This window comes from Polyodon spathula, chromosome 18 (genome assembly GCF_017654505.1).
Source record: "Polyodon spathula isolate WHYD16114869_AA chromosome 18, ASM1765450v1, whole genome shotgun sequence".
Taxonomy (NCBI): Eukaryota; Metazoa; Chordata; class Actinopteri; order Acipenseriformes; family Polyodontidae; genus Polyodon; species Polyodon spathula.
Genome location: NC_054551.1, coordinates 24,554,662 through 24,574,046, shown reverse-complemented (window position 1 = coordinate 24,574,046; position 19,385 = coordinate 24,554,662). Strand labels below are relative to the sequence as shown.

General features: G+C 37.9%; 1 protein-coding gene across 8 annotated transcripts in view; it reads right to left on the bottom strand.

Annotated features, from left to right (window-relative positions):
- Positions 1-1,932: 1,932 nt before the first annotated feature.
- Positions 1,933-19,385, bottom strand: part of LOC121330898 (calmodulin-regulated spectrin-associated protein 2-like) — a 50,444-nt gene continuing 32,991 nt past the window's right edge. For 2 of the 8 annotated variants that reach the window (XM_041277825.1, XM_041277828.1), the window contains 12 exons: positions 14,260-14,356; positions 13,368-13,473; positions 13,128-13,201; positions 12,808-12,877; positions 10,208-12,302; positions 9,592-9,728; positions 8,894-9,114; positions 7,799-7,895; positions 6,503-6,568; positions 5,340-5,455; positions 4,837-4,955; positions 1,933-4,595 (listed from right to left, as the gene is read on the bottom strand). In XM_041277825.1, coding sequence (XP_041133759.1) covers positions 4,293-4,595; positions 4,837-4,955; positions 5,340-5,455; positions 6,503-6,568; positions 7,799-7,895; positions 8,894-9,114; positions 9,592-9,728; positions 10,208-12,302; positions 12,808-12,877; positions 13,128-13,201; positions 13,368-13,473; positions 14,260-14,356 — 3,501 coding nt within the window. In that variant the 3' untranslated portion in view covers positions 1,933-4,292. The remainder of the gene's footprint in view (positions 4,596-4,836; positions 4,956-5,339; positions 5,456-6,502; positions 6,569-7,798; positions 7,896-8,893; positions 9,115-9,591; positions 9,729-10,207; positions 12,303-12,807; positions 12,878-13,127; positions 13,202-13,367; positions 13,474-14,259; positions 14,357-19,385) is intronic. The other 6 variants (XM_041277829.1, XM_041277834.1, XM_041277832.1 and 3 more) reach the window with 4 other exon arrangements.

Below are 19,385 nucleotides of genomic sequence, written 5' to 3'. Positions count from 1 at the left end.
ATATATATATATATATATTACTTTCAGGGTAACCTTGGTAACCTTTTCAGGGTCTGATATTTTTATGAAGATAAAATTGGAAACCGCTGTTTGCAGAGTCCCTAAATCCCACCATTATTTGCCATGTTTACATTTGTAACAAATCACAAACCCATGCAATTACACAGCGTCCTGCCTGTGCACCATGGAGCATTATATGTGTAAATGACTGCTTACCAGCACATCATGTGTATGAAACTACTGGCTTCCATATTTAATGCAGATCATTCTCAAAGTAAACAATAAAACGATAGCATAGCAGATTTTGGTTACCAGTATTGCAACAGAGTGCTCTGCAACAAGTCAGTGGTTTATCAATGACATTATTCATGTCATATCTATGCCAGTCTCATTCGTATTTATTTCTATACTGTTTAATGCACCCCTGATTGAATACAAGCCATTGTTTTAATATGTGGGAAAGCGGCCAGCTAAGGACGACAACATCCTTTGCAGGCGACAGCATAACATGGGGAGGAGAGTTTGGGGTGTGACTTTTTTTTTTTTTTTTTTTTTTTTTTACATTTTAACTAGAACAAATGGGTTGCCATCTAGTGGTGAATGTGCACAACACACTGCACTCCTGCATTCAGTCAAATGGTGCTTGTGTAAATTACTGGTGTAACTTCCAAACAAGTCTGAGGTTTAGTTTGCAAGAGAATATAAAGGACAGTGCTTAATAATGCAGATGAGGTTTGGGGAGTTTACAGTATGTGGTTTATGTTTTAACCCATGAAGGACTTCTCTATCCAAGTTAAAAGAGCTAGGCAGATATGACTTATAGGTAGGAAATGCCTGGGTTGGGTGGTTTGAAAATGTAATTAACAAGAATTCCTTCAAATACATAGCAGGCTCATTGCTGGAGTTGGGACATAACAGGTAACAGGCAACAACCAAGCACCTTTTGTGAGGCCATGCTTCAATTTATTTGATGCAAAATGAAAAAAATAAAACTACATGTTACTTTAGCAATATTTGACAATATATGACAGCACAGCGTCTGGAAATGGAAGCAATGCTCCACCTGGGTGGACAGATTAGCACACCACACACTGTACAATAAATCAACAGTGCCCATTTATAATTACATTGTTATTTGTTTTGGCTTTAAAACAGCCAAATAAGACAACTACGCAGCACATGTTGTCCTCAAGTAAAACTTCTTTGACATAAAGGAAAATCCAAAAGGTTTCAGTAACCAAAACAACTGCTGACATTTTGTCCCAGAAGCACATACAACTGTCTGTTTGGCAATTCCATAAATATACCTCAAATGAAAGCACCAGTGTTTGTGTTAGAGACAGACATTCAAATCTGCCACCTGCATAAGGTTTCCTGGCAGCCTGCGAAACTAAATACCATTACATATTATTATAAAACTAGCAGGCTTTTGAAAATGAGAAAGAACAATATTCATACTTGTTTCTAACATACAATAATATTTCTCTACTAATATATATCAAAATTAAACAAGCACATTCTACCTTTAAATACTGTACAGGGGGGAATGTAACTCGAGTTTGATTTAAAAAAAAAAAAAAAAATGAAAGAACACAGTTTAAAGTAGAGTCAGACTCCTAAGCACATCTCTTCATCAGTGTAGAGTAAATGTTCATGGCACCTTTTATATGACATTTTTGTATGTGTCTGCATATGCAGTCAATAAAATGCTCAATCATAATTTGAAGGTAAAACTACAAAACTGAAAGAAACTTTGTCAAGTAGACAAACACAAATGTATGTTTGTGTTACTTCGATTCCTGATCGTAATTGAATATATATATATATATATATATATATATATATATATATATATATATATATATATATATATATATATACATGTTCACACCTATATATATATATATATATATATATATATATATACTCACACACAAATAAGGAGTGCCATGAAATCTCAATCCATAGTCATTGCATTACAATTCAAGGTATTTACAGAAGCTGGTTTTTACTTTACTTGAACTGCAGACTGCATTTAAAAGTTACAATCTGTATTTTTATCTCCAAATTAAAAACAACATGCTAATTATAAATATGCTTACTTATTCCTATACACCCATCTTAGTTATCATTGGTAAACATTTTAACTGTATTTGACAAGATATTCTACAGTTCTGTGTTTATCATAGACATTTTAAAACCTTATCTGAAGCTGTGGATTCAGATCTGCTCCATGACACCAGTGAAATCCCTATACATGCCTACAGTAACAATGGTCATACTCTTTGAGTCCCTCATATATACACATATATTTATACATTTCAAATGTTGTGAATTATATATCGTATTCTTATACAAGCAAATAGTATGGATAAGCCACTGACAAAACTCTGTGTTGGAGCCACATCTCTCAAATGTTTATATGGCAATGAATGTTTATGAAATATACAGAAAACCTAAATTACATTTAAATATTAACAAAAAAGTGACAACAATATAATCAAATCCTGATTCTCAAGACAACTAATAATATAAACAATAAAAAGAAAAGCTTCGACCTCAGTTGGCTTGCCGCAGCAAAAACAAAACTTTGAAACTAAATAAAACACCACTACTTTTGGAGATTCTCGATAGACATTTACTGGTGGAATATGGACACCTCCATCCCACAAACACAATATAGCAAGAGCAACATATCATCCCCTTAGTATTTATCTTATTTACAACATACACATGGAAATACATACCGGTATATCATTGTAAGAGTATGAAAATATAAGACAGGACATGGGAGGCCAGTGACCTGCAATCTATTGAACTGCATCAGGTACGTCCTGTTTTCTTTTTACCCCATTACTTAGCTAGCTACCATACATGGGGAAAATAAACTTAAAAAAATCAAGGATGCTTTTTAGTAATAACATGCTTAATATGCACATACTATGTATACATACACCTTAAAAAGAAAAAATAAATAAAATACATGTGGCAGTAATGTTTGGCCAGATAAATAAATCATTTTTCAGGGATAAAACTTTCCATGAAAACATAACCTAACCTACTAAGACAAGTTGCTAATACAGCAATCACTATGGCTGTGAGATACATGACTGGGGTTTCAGTATTAGTGAATTCCATTGGTTTTTAAACTGGTATTTACAACTCTAAACTACAGTTTAACCCTCCTGGAACCACTCAAGTTTCTCAGAACAGCCAAGTCTGGCCAACTAGTCCCACTGAATGTGAAAATCTTAAATGCCAAATATAATATCTGTAAACCGACATGACAAACGTTTCTCATTGTATTTACTGGTATGTGTTCTTTAGTGTTAATGTAATGACATTTGAATGAACTGATTTGGGGTGGGGGGTGAATACACGGATTGATAATGCTGAATCCTGTTAACAGTGGACGCTATATGTTCATTACATTACTTGCGTGGAGAAGCAACAAAGGCTCTTTATACTATATCTGGAACTGAGTAGCCAAATGCATAAGATAAATATATAACGAAACATATTCGTTGGTCTGTCCACTTTATTTTGCTTCCTTAAACATTCTATTGCGTAAACTTGGAGTTAAATACATTTCTAAAGAAACATCAGTTTCAGAGTTTGTCAGTTTTGCCATTTGTTATAACCTAGTTAATACTTTTGTAGTGACGTCCTTTAAATCTACAGTACAACATGATACAAAGGTACATAAAGGTACATAAAGGTACATAGTACTTTTTAAGACTTCCCCTTATACCTTCAGGTTTTCTTACTCAACTCTTAAGACCAAACTGACTTTTTTTTTCTATCACAAAATAAGTCGCAAGCGTCGCTTGCACACAAAAACCTCTCATGAAATAACACCCTCACAAACACCACATGGCAGTCACATACAAAATAAAGCATAAGGCCACAAATGTTACAGCTATGATGATTCAACTATACAGATGATTGGCATTCAGTGCTTCAGTGTACCAAATAAAAACATAAGATTTTTCGATTAACACACACAACACCACACACACATGCTTCAATAAAATGACCTAATATTCAATGATCTCTTGTACTAAATGCAACAGTGACATTCATTTAATACTTTTAAATAGTGTTTTACATTCCAGTTGTGCATAACGACGTGGTGTCCAGTTCAAACAAAAAAAAACAAAAAAAAAAACAATAATAATTGGATATAGTGTTATTGTCCATTGGCAGCTCAAACCCTTTTCCTAATGGTAACGTGAAGTGCAATGTTTTCTTTAAAAAGAAAAAAAAAAAGATTCAAAACAGAGTTCAATCCACTACGACTTGGAAGACAGCAGTTTTTTGGGTGTCACTGGCCTCTTGGCCCACAAGTGGCAGTAAATGGTAACTGCATCAACGCTGGCAGACATGGTTTTGGCGGGAATGAGGCTGAACTGTTTCTTGTCAGAGTTGTATTTGTAAAGCCCCTCTATCATCTTCCTGGAGATGGACTTGGGCCCGACGCCGGCCAGCTTGTTGATCACCTCCATCTCAGGACAGTACGTGTACACCGACCTGAACTGGCAGCCAGCGTCCCGGAGCAACACTAAAAAGTTGTTGGCCCCCGATTTTTCCATTTCCTGTGCAAAGAAAAAAATAAAACAGATAATTTATAGTTTATATTTGTACCTCCCAAATTAAACAACTGAAATAATATTTATTGTTTCCCTTTTAGGTAATGCAGACTTCATAGCGGTTTCACCCATTCTAGGTTTTAATATGTATTTGATTAGCCCCAGTGTAACAGACAAATACACATCTTTATAGTTTTACACAACAGTATTGTGTGGCTACCTTTCACTGTGTACTGCATTGTCTTACCTCTAATATTTTATTCTTCTGACCTTCATTTACCCTGCCAGCCAGGCAACAATGAGCTAAAGCATTCTGGATTATGTGTTTGTTAGACTTTGCACTTGGTTCCTTATACAGCTTTGGTCCTATGTACAGAGAAGAGGAAAATATTTGAACACACACACACACGTCAGGTTATTTAAGAGTGAATACTATTTCCTCAGGTTTACCAGTACACCTTCATATACCATTCCACAAATTAAAGCATTGGCATCTAAAATTAAGTACTGTAACCTAATGCTAATCGTTTGTTTTAAACTCTATTGTAGTGGTTTTGCCATAATGACCAGCTGGTGTTTTAAAGAGATCAGCACTGAATTAATTAGTGTCAGAAATGATAACATTTAAAACATAATACCTTATTAATTTAATTTATTTTAATTTTTTTATCGTAATCTAAAAATATTCCACACACACAACATGCTGACAGTAATTTACTGACTCGGAGCGCATGAATAAGCAGAAGCTACCTGTGTACTCAGTATTCGAAGCCACTGAAGAGGTCGTTGAGCCATTTTCCCAGTCCTTGTCATCATTGCGACTGGACAATCGACAAGGAGACAACAGCCCATCTGCAGACTCAGGTCTGGAAGAGACACGGCAATGATGATTCTTCACTCCACATTACAGGGTGAAACAGTCAGCTTTTACCTGGTTAACATTACAGCTATCCTGTTAACTTTGGTGACCTACACTCTTAAATCTAAAGGAGCTTGTATACATTTTAATCCATAACATTATTTAGGACAGTAACACAGACACACAGGAGTAGAGGTATGCACTAGAATGAGCCATTTTCCAGTTTTTTATATATATATATATATATATATATATATATATATCTTACTCTATTATAACTCTATATATATTGTGAGATAGCAGGGAGGAGGTTAAAATTCCTCCCAGCTAAAACCTTGTGAGAATGCACTGTTGGGTGATTGGGCTAAGGGTTTAAATTGTGTTAATTGTTTGATTGTTTAGTTAATCCCCTGCACCTGGTGCTAATTATAAATTGGAGCCAGATGTAAGGTATTTAAGAGAGGCATGACACACACCAGATAACCATACCAAAGTCCTACAGAGGTAGGTTAAGCAAGAAACAAGGGATTGCAGATATGGAGGGTGTCGGGTGTGGGGTGGGTGACTCCTGTAAATCACACTGTAAATAAAGTGGTCCTGGACAAGGCACCAGTGAAACCTTTTCCATTCGTTAAAGGGTTCAGAATACCTGGTAGTCTGAAGTTTTATCTAACAAGTGTTCTTCTAGTTAATGTGAGGTTAGCTACCTATGATGAACAGCCAGCTTACACCATAGAAGAGAGAAAAAGATGGGCAAAATGGATATGGTTCTTGAGGCTTCTTGGACAGAACCTTAGGTACACAAAAAAAATTCCCTTACCTTAAAAGAGTAACACACTTCCTTCACTCTGATAATACTGCCTATATTCCAAATATCAATTTATTACATAATTCACAAGTTTCGTGTCAGGGAGGCCTGCAAAACTATACTGGGTGTACCTATACCTGATTGAATCTATATTAGTGATATTAATGGTGTTACATCATGACCTTTTCTTCAATAAGCAGGAACAGGGATGGTGGAGTGACTTATTTCATATCAAAGGAGACTGACCTTGCCTTGTTCAGTTTAGTTGATTTCATTAAGTAGTAAAGGTTTCCAGAGGCTACGCTACTGCTTCTGAAAAACCCAGAGAGGGGGAGACAGAAAGGAAAAAGAAACAAGGATGTAGGATAAAGAACAGGTCTGCGGGTTCTTTTGAGGAGGCACATGCTTCCGGGAAAGAAACTGATTTCTTCTTTTCATGCTTATGCAACTCATGGATAGGACAAATTTAATAGACTACTTTGCTGATTTCAGAACATACAAAAAGCCACACAAAGCTTTACATTTAGGGGCTCATGGTAATTTTAACTATGCACATTGTGTACGTTTAGTACAGTAATGCATTTAAATGTTTCTTAAACCATTAGATTTCACTGAATATGCTGGGGTTTACTTTTCTCTCAAATACCCAGGCCTTCCTTCTCAGCTTAATATATTACTAGGTTTCAGCTAGGCATGCATTTATGAAGGAAAAGCTGTTTGTGACATACATGCATTCCACCTACACCATAAACTAAACAGTAACATTTGTACTGTTTAAGGCGGATATTTAATTTTCCAAAAATTGCACATATATATCTATATATATATATATATATATTATGTGTGTACTATGTGTTTGTGTCAAAACACAGTTTTTTATTTTTCTTAAAAATATTTCCCAACATAAAACCAATGTCACCTTACAATAATTGATTTTGAGTTTAAGTGTTTTAAAATAAAATATCGAACAGAACGAAATTTCAACGTACCATTTGTAATTCAGTAATATGAGAGAATTGGTCAGGGGTCTGAATACTTTTGCAAGCCACTGTATGTATGTATGTATGTATGTATGTATGTATGTATGTATGTATGTATGTGTATATATATATATATATATATATATATATATATATATATATATATATATATATATATATATATATATATATATAAGTTTCTCAATTCTCAATTACTCACAACATGCTTTCAAGTACTAGATTGTTGTTAAATGAGCAATAGAGGAAGAAAAGGTATTAGTGGTGCAGATCACTACATATCATGCCTGTCTGTGGATCAAGGGGGTTGCAGGATGTTGTCATGCACATGGATATCCATTCCATAGCCCAGCTGTGCATGTGGGGCTGGTATGAAGGTGTCATGCCTAAAGTCCAGTTGAAAAATCCCACTGCACAAGCAGCATAAACCGGGTATCCTAGTCCGACTTTACCTGCAGAATATTCGATGAGACAGAGACAGGTCCCAGTGCTTGGCCAAAGGGAACCTGAATATAAACAATAGTGAATTAAAAAGAAACCGTACCTGGGACTTCTCTTGCCTGACAGCATACTCTCGTTGTCTGCTAGGTTTAAGGAGGCCAGGGAAAGGCTGGACACTGAAAAAACACGAGGTCGTGAACCTACATTAGGAAAGAATTTTAGCAAAAAAATAAAAATCATAATTAAAAAAAAAAAAAAAAAAAAAAAAAAGAAAAAAATACGCAACAAGTCTGTTCATAATTCTTTGCACCCACCTAAACAATGGATTTGGTGTATTGTTTTCAATTATTACATATATGCACGCATACATCTGCAGCTTTACAGCATTAGGCATATTATTCAGTTTAAATAAGGAAGAGATGTTTTAATTTGCAACAACATCATTTTGCTGCTGGACACAAACACAAACGGTTTTCTGATGACCATCAAAATAAGCAGAAAAACCAGATTGGTCCGTACCCTCTGGTTCATGCTTTAATCTGTCTTCTAATATGATGATACACACATTGTTACTGATCCTGCAAATTCAGTCACCACTACTTAAATCCAAATCAATGCGTAATTAAATTGACCAAACTAAAAGCATTCAACTTGCCACAACTCCAAAATAACAGTAACACAACTAAAAACAGAACACTTTACATTCTATGAATTTTTGTTTAAAGAATATTCCACAGAAGCACAATAACCTTAGCCAGCCAGAAAACGTGAAAGCTTTCGCAAATTAATATAGTTTTATTATTATTATTATAATTATTTTTTATTATTCAGTCAAAGCTTTGAAGGAGCAGAAGTTTAAACGAATGTTAGTGAAATATCAGTAAGTTTAGCTTCCAAAGCAGATTAGTTCAGGAAATGTTTGTTAAGTATTTTTATAGACTGAGATCAAGGTTTACTGCAGGATTAGAAATGCAGAGCTGATCAGCATTATGCATGAATGCATACATGAAAATGTCTAAGACACATTTTCGCAAGGATCCGGAATCTGAAAGTTAGATACTTTCCAATGATTTATCAAGAACTAACCAAACACAGTTAGTGATGCGAGTGCAGCTGCGATTTTTGGAGGGTAGCACAAAGCATGGTGATACCCTTGCTACAGAACAGACTCCTTGCAGAGCGTGGCCACATGTGTTACCTGCTGCAGCTCTGACAGGGGTTCTGGGAGACTCCATTATATCTCTATGTACAGACTTCGGACGTGGCCTTTTGTGCTTGGAGCTCGCAGGCCGAGGTTTTATCATCGTGTCCATGTCCTCTATCATTCTGAGCTGCTTCCTCCGCAGGAACTCCTGCTTGATGTACTCTCGTCGCGCCTTCTCATCCTCTTTCTTCTGACGCTCTTCTTCTGCTTTAATCCTGGAAAATGGTGGATGTTTGTGTTTTAACAGGAAAGCTGGTTTTACCACACTGGGCCAAGTCAGTATTGGGATGGGGGACCCACTTCACAAGATACACTAGGTGCTGCAGTGTATGAAGTGGTATATGCATCTCATTGAGGTTTTGAACAGACTTTAAAGTTATAAGTGTAAAAAGTTGTCAGGATGTTAACAACGAAAAGAAAAATTACAGGTACGTTATTTAAACAGCTGTAGCAACACGTGGGGACATGTAACGCTATATTTTTTCGGAATCCCGCTACTTGCTCTTTAAAGCCATTGTCTGAATTGTCTCTCTGGCGTGGCACATTTCAGCCCCCTATACTTACACTACACAAGAGCATTGTTTGAGTTCTACCTAGTGAAACCTGCCTGGCTCCTGTAGACTTGTGGCATCTTAACACAGTCTAGAGAAAGGTTGGCACTAGTGGTCCAGAAGAACGAGCAGATGACCTACCTTGCCTCCTCTTTCTTCTGCTCCAGTTCCACATCCAGTTGCTGCTTTCGCTGCTGGTTCTCCCTCTCCCTCTGCAGTCGTTTCTCCAGGAGGGCAGCTCGTTTCATCGCCATGTCGTCTTCTCCTTTCTGGTCATCCTGTCCAAACACAAAGAATAGATGTCAGTAATTTCAACTCAGTAAGGTGCATATCTAGTATACAGCTAGACCATCAAAACATTTTCAGATTATGGTATGGATTACATTAACTCATGATGAAGCAAGTAACTCAGTACCAAGTCTTTAGTCTTAGTTCAAGACTTTGACCTATATTAATCATAATTTTGTTACCAGTAATTTACAATGTGACGATATTGATTGCAAAGGCCCAATGTGGGGAAAACTCTTTGTCAAGGCATTAGGCAAACCTACTATTATACACCTACTGAATTCAGTGCAATGTGGGAAACGCTATCTGATTAATTTAGAGAGCCCATGCTGTATGCTGATGCATTTTTTTAATGAACTCATGTAAATGTAATATAAGGATGCTCTATGTTTAAATATGCATATGAATCTTGATGGTATCAGTAAATTATTCCAGGAAAAGCAAGATTATGCAGTAATTTAATGCTTACTTTAAAAAAGAATCCACAGCACATTTTCTGATCATCATAATAATTGTCTCCGGCCCCATCTCCCTCCAGAACCTGTCCCTCTAGCGGCTTCAGCACAGAGAGAGGAACCTCAATCAAGCTCACAGTCTTAGTGCTCTGTCCTACAGGCTCCCTTGGGTTTTCGGTGTTGGGGGTAACAATAAAGGTCTCTTTAACAGGCTGGGATAACACTTCTGAAACTGTCGATTCCAGGGGCTTGACCTCCTCCTTACCCTCCTCTGCTGGGAGCTGCTCTTGTGCCTCTCCTATCTCTGAACCTTCAGTTGCAGAGTCTGCTGGTTTAGGTTCCTGGACAGAATACTTGTCTCTTGACTCAGATTCACCGGTGGGCGCATTGTCATCTCCAAAGTGCACAAACGACTTGGTCTGGATCTGGCTGGGGGAAAACCTTCGGAGGTGGGGAAGACTGTCTACTGACTGGGGACTGGTCAACACACGGCTGAAAGGGGCAATTTTTAACTCGTTTGGTCTTTGACTCCTTGGGGTTTTCGAGTGAAAAGATGCTGACTTCCTTGTTATGGGCTGAGGGGATCGGTGAGAAGTCCTTGGGGATCCTCCTGCCGATGATAAGACCGGTGACAGAGAGCCAGTCGAGCGTGAAGTAGAGCGAAGCTCCCGCACCTGCTTCTGAGGAGATGGCTGTGAAGGACAGATCCCCCAGGCTTGCTGCTCCCTCATCTGCATTATGATGTCCTGTTGCTGTGCTATGCGTTGCATCTCCTGCTGCAGGAAGTTTAGAGAAGAGTTCAGCTTCTCAATGGACCTGGTGTACTCTACAAGGTCTCCCTCTCCTATAGACTCGTCAGTGGGCGATTTCAGCCACCTGCTCTGAGCTGGGTCTGCAATTTCTTCGAACAATGTATCCTCAGTTTTACATTTCCCAGGACTTAGGGTATTATCCGCTACCATCTTGGAAGGCTGGCTATCAGCGGATAGCTTTTCATCCTCTGAACCAGTAGATTCCTCCCTAAGTGGCGATGTGCCGTCCCCTTTCTTCTTTACCACAGTCAGGAATGCTGTTCTCCCCATTCTCTGCCGGTGTCTTGTAAACGCTGCTTCTACCTTCTTCTTCTGGGCTTCAATCGCTCTCCTCTTCTCCTCCAACTTCATCTTGAGATGAACCATTTCTGAAGCCAGGAGCTGTGTGGGATCTCTCCCCTGCCTGACTGGGCTCTCCTCCGGTGTTTGAGCCCATGCCCCCATGTGCGGGATGTTTAGCTCTGAACTTTCTGGGGTTGTCTTTTGGGAGCTGCTTCCGCTGCTCCTGCCATCAACGTGGTTAATTTTCCTCAACTTTTGTTCTGCAAAACTGGTCATCTTAACTCCAGAGCTAGAAGACTGCTCACTGCTCCCAGCCTGGGACTTGGCACTTACTGAGCTTGGGCATGGGCTTGTGATGTCTCTGGGATTGCTTACTTTTAGTTCATAGTCGTGGTCCATGTCAGAGTCCATGCTCACTGTGTAGTCTCTTAAAGAAGAGTCCTCGTCTATCGTTTCCTGAATGTCTTCTGTCTGAATATGAATCCCAGTGTCCACCTCAGTAGTGTCAGGGCTCCCAGCCCCCTTTGTCTCTGCAATAGAGTCCAAGCATGGTTCCTCTGTCTTAAGCTTTGAATTAAAATCCCCAAAATCCTGACCATGGAGGAAAAATCCGACGTTGACCTTATTGAACTGAAGGACACTACGTGGTTTTTCAGAATCGTGGATTATTTGCAAAGCTTCTTCAATACTTGGTGTCCCAGCAGGATTGCCGTACTCGTCCAGCACTGGCCCGTTTGAAAGTTTATACTGTTTCCTTTGATTAGCACTGTCATGAAGTTCTGCGTCAGTTTGGCTCTCTAGGTACATTTCCTCTTCAATGCCTTCTGTTTCGCTCTGTCCGTTCACAGGCTGGAAGGAGAGGTTTCTCTTTATGTTTCTGGGGTGTTGATTGAGTTTAAATCCTAGACCTTCATTGCTGATTGATCTGGTTATCCCACGGCTTGGAGGGGTAGAGGTCTGCATAGTGTTCTCTTTATCAAAAGGGATGTCAAAGGATACTCCATGGACCGATGACCTGGGCAGGAAAAACATTTTAAATGGACACCTTGGTTAATATATTCGTGGGGAATAACATATGTTTAGCACACATTAGAGTAAGAAACATCAATCAAAGATTGTACACTACTCCAAACAATTAAGAGATATTCAGAGATGTGTATAGTACGTGTTTTAAATCACCAAATCTTGTATTGAATTAATGCTAAAACCCCTCTATCACATAAAAAATGTCCTAGCCATTATTTCAGTACAGCACTTGGGGATTTACAACACTTAATATCCACAACTCTAAGTATCATTTAGGGACAGTGTACTTGTTATTTTAAGACTGGGTAAAACATTTTATATAAAATTGATTTTAGCCATTTTAAAACATGTTACATATCTATGCATTTTTCCTTTAATTATACTGGCACACTGAAGCAGTAGCACGAATGCAAAAAAAAAAAAAAAACAACAAAAAACGATTTAGCAGTTACCAATTTTTAGTTTCCTTATAATAAATAATTTGTCTTGTGTACCGTTTTTCCTTAGGCCAGGTTCCAACATAGCCTTCCACATAAGACATTGAGGTTGATCTTCTTATTGCTCCTAATAGAAGAATAAATAGAATAACCTCAACTGTGAAAAGGGCAAACTAGACTACACAAAGAAAATGAAACAGTTATTGTTGGTGGGCCACCCGTGGGCGGGGGGGACCTGGGGGTGGGGGGGGGCCCTTGAACGTATACTACTGCCTATACTTTTCCATAAGCCAGGCAGCTTATATACAAAGGAGACCTGGGGAAGTCAGAAGTGTTCCTGTGCATTAGCATTAGAAGGCAACCCTGTTTGTTATTACCTGAAGTGGCATTTTGACGCCTCTGCTGTTTGTGTCTAAGTGGCAGAAGAGACTGAGGTGGTGACAAGCCTTGACTTGAATTAAAAAAAAAAAAAAAAAATTACATAAAAGGGTCATTGTTTATACACTGTCATTATTTATACACTTATGTGACACTTAAAATCAATTGTTCATTAGCTTGCAGTTTCTAATTTACTTGGATTTGACTGCAAAGCTGTCTTGAAAAGCAGAAATATTAACCTGGCATCCAAGTCTGGACTGGAAGGACTCTCAATAAAGCTTCTTTTTGTAGCATTTGAAATGGGAAATGTGGGCATGTTCTTCATTGGCTGAACTGCCTCTGCTGCTGGAAATAAAAAGCATGCATTAGCACAGTTATCTTCTGGAAATAAAAAGCAGTGTATAAAAAAGTACAATATTCACTTATTCATATTGTTGTTCATATTTTAGAACATGCCATTAACAGTAATTGAATTTCCAGTAAAAGTGCTCTGCGTGGAGTGCAGGATGTGCTCTATAGCCTGGAGATCACGTTCGAATCCAGGCTATGTCATTGCCAACCGTGACCGGGGGTTCCTAGGGGGTGGCGCACAATTGGCTTAGGTCGGCAGGGAAATCCACAGTTCACCACGCACCAGCGACCCCTGTGGCCAATAGGGCGTCTGCAGTTCTGCAGTGGAGTCATTCAGATCTGTGTTGTCCTCCGGCACTATAGGTCTGGTGGCCTCGCTGTGGATCCACAGTGTGAAAAAAATGATGGATTGGCAGGAGCACGTTTCGGGGGATGCATGTTCCAGCCTCCTTTTCACAAGTCGCCAGGGGGTTGCAGCGGTGAACCGGGATACAAACAACAATTGGGCATTCCATACTGGGGAAAAACCTGGGCAAAAAACCATTGGCGACTACTAAATCTATTTTATAAAAAAAGGTATTGAATTCAGTTCACAGTTTTTATGTAACTCACCTATAACTAAACACACAATGAATGCATGTGTATCCTGCACAGTAGGCTAAATACTACTCTGAAGAAGACTAAACATGTATACATTATACATAATCAACTGTTTCACATTATACGAAGTGAAATGATTGCATTTTAAATGATTAAGTTATAACTAAAGGAAAAGCTCACCATCAACATCGACGTCTACAACCCGAGGCTGTACAAAAGAAGGCTTCACTACTTCAAACCACCAAAACAGCTCTGCCATAAACACCAGGTAGTTGTTCTGTAACACAAGGACAATTCAACAGACCTCTTTAAAAAGGACTTCTTGTTCTTCCCAACAGAAACAAAACCACAGCAAGTTTAATTTATTTCAAAATGTACATGCCAGATAGGTTAAATATAAAAAAAGACAAATTCACTGTTCTGCATGAAAAAAAAAAAAGAAGCTGGTCACATTATAAAAGCACTGAACTTCAAGCGGTTGACCACTAATGTAATTAATTGTGCTGTAACACTGTTTGTCCACAAGGTGACACTGTTTACAGAAGTGGAGCACTCCAGATATAATGGAAAGCCTATATTTAGTGATACATTTTGTTGCACTAACACCCTAATTAGCTGGGCTGTGAGTATTTGCTTCCGGGAGTTTTAAAATAAAATGGCAATTGTCCTAATTACTGTAAAAAAGCTGAAGATTTGATTTTCCCACCACAAATACACCCTTGACTTTTCATAATAAACTTAAGCACTTTATTTATCAAATTGTATAAAGACAACAATATAAAACTATACCTAAACTAAATTAAGTTTGAAATGAATTTACTCACACTACAATTAAATTCTCTTCAGAATGACCGATGAGACCTTTAAATGTGCTCAGAGTCCCAAATTTACAAGACTTATTTTAATACCATTTATACCAGAATGAAACTAGAGGGGGAATTCCCACTGCAGTGTTATTTACCCCTGGATGTTAAAGCACTAGTGTTAGAGGTGCACACCACAGACAGCCTTCACTAATGATAACCCTGCAGACAGGCAAAGAATTAGGCCTTTAAGAGCCCTTAAAAAGCCTTTAACTCATGTTACAACTTGGTCAGTGTTACACAGGTAGCTTTTTTTTTTTATATCGGAGGAATATACAGCAGAAAGTTAAAGTACCTTTACAAGCTGAACTTATAAAGGAATTATAGACATGATTCAACCCTAACCTGTATATCAATTTGATAAATGGAAAGAATTAATAAATCAGAACAATTCAGAACAAGTTAGAGCTAACAACTGATTAAAACAAATGATCCAATAGAGTTGATGGACTGCTTGTCATTGGATATTGTAAAAATGTCCCTTTCATCCTTTCATAAATAACACTATTAAAATGTCACTATCTAGACAAAACCACAACCACATTTTGGTCAAAATCTCAGTTTTAACACATTACGGCATATAACACACAAAAGGCCTTGAACACACATAGCTTTAGCTCTCAAACCAAACACAATTGTACATGTAAGGAATCAAAAGCTCTTTTTGTAGAACCCATCCTGATAATCAGAGCTAAAGAACACATCACACGAATACGACCTTGGAATATATGAGAGAAATTAATAGGAACATATTTTTTTTTATCCCCCTGCTTTGTTTTCAGCAGGGTTGGGGTCAATAATTTATTTATGTATTTAGTTACTGTTTAATCAATTCCAATTCCTTTTACGTCGCAGGCTTTATTGAGCAAACCCATAAACAACTTGTCAAACACATTTACATCTTGCCAACAGCACACGTAATTACACAATTACAATACAATGTATGAAATCAATTCAACTTGCTGTTAGAATTAATCATCAGGAGCTGCTTAAATTTAGGTGACACCTTTCCGGGCAGAAGATTTCCCCTGCGATGCTAAAAAGCCTCTCAACAGCTGCTGATGAAGCAGGTATCACCAGGGACTTGCAGGCCAGTTGGGAAAGGTTTAGGCACAGGTTGGACACCTGGGTCTGCTACCCTTCCAGAAAGTGAAAGGCTCAGTCATCTCTAATGGCTGCCTGAGTGAGATTCAGTTGCCTTGCAACTCTCAAAGTTAGCCCCAGTTTCAGCCAGACTCCTACCACTCTCCACCCATTGTTTGCTCAATTAACCCTACATCATAAAAGAGAATAGGAATTGGAATTGGGGATTGATTTTATAAAGGAATTTGAATTGAAAAACAGGAATTGACCCCAACCCTAGTTATCACCATCAAGGTTTGAAAGCAAAATGAGGCTACGAGAACCTGCAGTACCGAGAATGCACCAGCATTTTTAGAACCAGCCAGAGAGCCAAAGCAGCTTTCCATCTGATTACAGAGCTGTGGCACTTGCAAGAATCAAACACTCAAACCACAAAACTGAACTATGCTTCCGTAGTAGTCTTTTACTGGCAGGATTTGCATGGATATTATTAACTTATTTTAGAAAGAAAAACAATAAAGAAAACCCAGTGAAAAATGAAACCCTAAAAGAAAAGCTGCATGTAACACCATATTGTCTATGCTTTTAGGTTTACAGAAGCAAATTTTAAATGTACAATTCTTGTCTGTCGTGAAATATGCAAATGTAGCTGTATTTCGGAGATTAAGAGATTAATTTAAATATAGTTTTTGCAACTTTGCCTTTGCTAAGCAGATATGCTTCTTTATCCAATATAAAAACCTGTAATTGTACCATTAAGAGTTAAGATTTGACTTTGCTTCACTAGTAGACTGACAGACATCTAAGGAACAGAGACAATCCCCACATGGTTTAATATCAGTCTGTCTTTCTCTCCATCTCCCTGTCTATAGTATCTACCCATTGAAATACAGCAAAACAGACACGCCCACATGTTAGTTTTAAACTGTAAAACAATTAGGTCCTAATTCATAGCTATCCTTGTTTATTGGCGCAATTATTACAAAATTAAAAAACAAAACTGAACCGTGTCAACACAAATATACAGGCAGTTAACATGAAGCTGGTATTAGGCAGTTAATCTTTTAGGTCCTTCTCTGCAGCAGACAATGATAATTCAATTCAGAGACTTCATTGTACGAAGACACGATTTCATAAGGAAGTTCAACATGAAGGTGAATAGCATAGGCCTCAACTAAATCCCAATCACCTGGAATGTGCAACCCCAGCAGGGAATAAAGATGCACCTTTTTTATGCTTTTTACATATTGTTCCACTTTATAGATAAGACAGTGCTCTATATAACATTACAACGTTTGTTTTATACAAAAGGCAATGTGTATTGAAACCCTGCTACCAGGTTTCTGTAGACCACCAGTTATTAAGAAAAATGAAAGCCAAAACATTTCCATATAGATCCACACAATGTGCACACCGCAGCAGTTCTCAGAGAGAGAGAGAGAGAGAGAGAGAATCATGAAGAAAAAAACAGCGAAGAACCAATCTAATATCTGCACTGCTCTCCATTTTCCGATGTTCATGCATGTGTGTCAACTCCAATCTACCCTGGTGAAAATAATAAGATGCAATACCCAATTTACTGGAGAATAAAGATATTTAGACGATCAGCTAAAAATGCACACACACACAATTTATTTATCATCAGAGGGCGTCCTTGAAATTTGCAAACCAGACCCTAATTTCTCCCTCCATCTTGGCTGTGGAACCATGACAACTGCACCACCTTGGATTATTAGATAGCATTTTTACGGATTTTTTAAAATGTTTTATTTTTTTGTCATTAGAGACTGCAAGCTGACCATACAAAACACAAAGTGATAGTACAGTGCTCCCCCATTATAACGCTGTAGTCGCTATGGTTCCCTCCAGTTTCTGTTGTCTGAAGAGGGCGCAGAGCCACAGATGTGCACATCACCACCTGAGATTTCTTTTTAGGAAAGAATGAACAAGCAGAGACACTGGTCTTGCTGTTGCTGCCGCTGTCAATCATTAAAGAGGTAAAGACAGCAAACACTGCAGAACACCGGGCTTTCAAAAAATCATTCAGTTTTTCAGTAGACTAAGGGTCAGGGTTTACTTACTCTTGTGCAAAGTCTGTGCAAAGTAGTGTTATTGATTCCAAAAAAGTGATTGTTTTTCATTTTAGAAATAAAAGAGTGCACAACTAGAGCACATTCCTGTGATATCTAAGCGACTTCCAATATTTCTGAACAGGCTCCATGATAATTAATAACGTTCACAGACAAAATTGAGAAATAGAATATTCCGAGTCAAGTTAACTACCTTACTGACTATTTAATTCAAGCATGCTAAACATGCACTTTCTATTTGCTATTTTAAGGTTCCACGTGGGTAACCAATTTGGTTCAAAGAGCTGGACCAGCTGAACTTCTGCAAGCTGAAGGGAGGCTAGGAGACCGGTTTTAACTCACTTGCAGTGGTCTTGTGTGCAGAGAATGCTACAAACAGTGCAATGTTGTAAAGTAATTCAACAACCCTCCACACGTAGCCTGCTTAGCTTCTGAGAACAGCTAGTGTTTCAAAAGAAGCAGCGACAGCAAAGCCAACTCTTCATTTCCATTTCCACCCCGTGCCAGGGTTTGACTGTTCAAACAAGGCTGCATTACAGACAAGCTGGCCGAATGAAGAATCAGGCTTCATATTCCACAAGAACAAACGAGTTATGGGAGTTTATACTTGACCCCAAAATATCACTTTGCGCATAAGAATCCAACACAATCTTACTTTCACTGCAATGCAATTTAATTAGCGCAAAGCCTGCTTGTTTTTGTAATTTTTAATTTTAGATAGCCAGAACCATCCTAGTGACTACCAGGTTCAACGGTTGAAAAGTTTTTTTTTTTTTTATTTTCCCTTAGTTACAAAATAGACAACTTCTCACCCCCTCACCCAGCCCCCTTCTCAACTATCCCTGACTCACAACCCATCAGAAAACTGGTCTCTTAAGAATAATACTTACTTTCTATGATGCACCATATTATATTAAATGACTTACTCACCAAGAAGGTTATTGTACAAAACATAAATCAATTTCAAAAGTGCTTATAAATTATAGTACATGTCTAAACTTGACAATATTCTTAGCAAGACGAAACCTGCAGTCATTTCTGATTACAGATTCCCCTGCTGAGGTTACTACTGGAAATGAATCCAAACAGTCAGAAATCCCACACAATACTTAATCAATGACTTACTATTCAGGATTTACAACTCATCTTAAATAACACAGTGTAACAATTTTTTTTTTTTTTTTTGTTCCTGGGTAGTAAGTGTTATTTCCTAATTGCTTATGCCTCAAAAGTATAGAAAATGGCTATTATTCCCCACAAACTTTGCTTT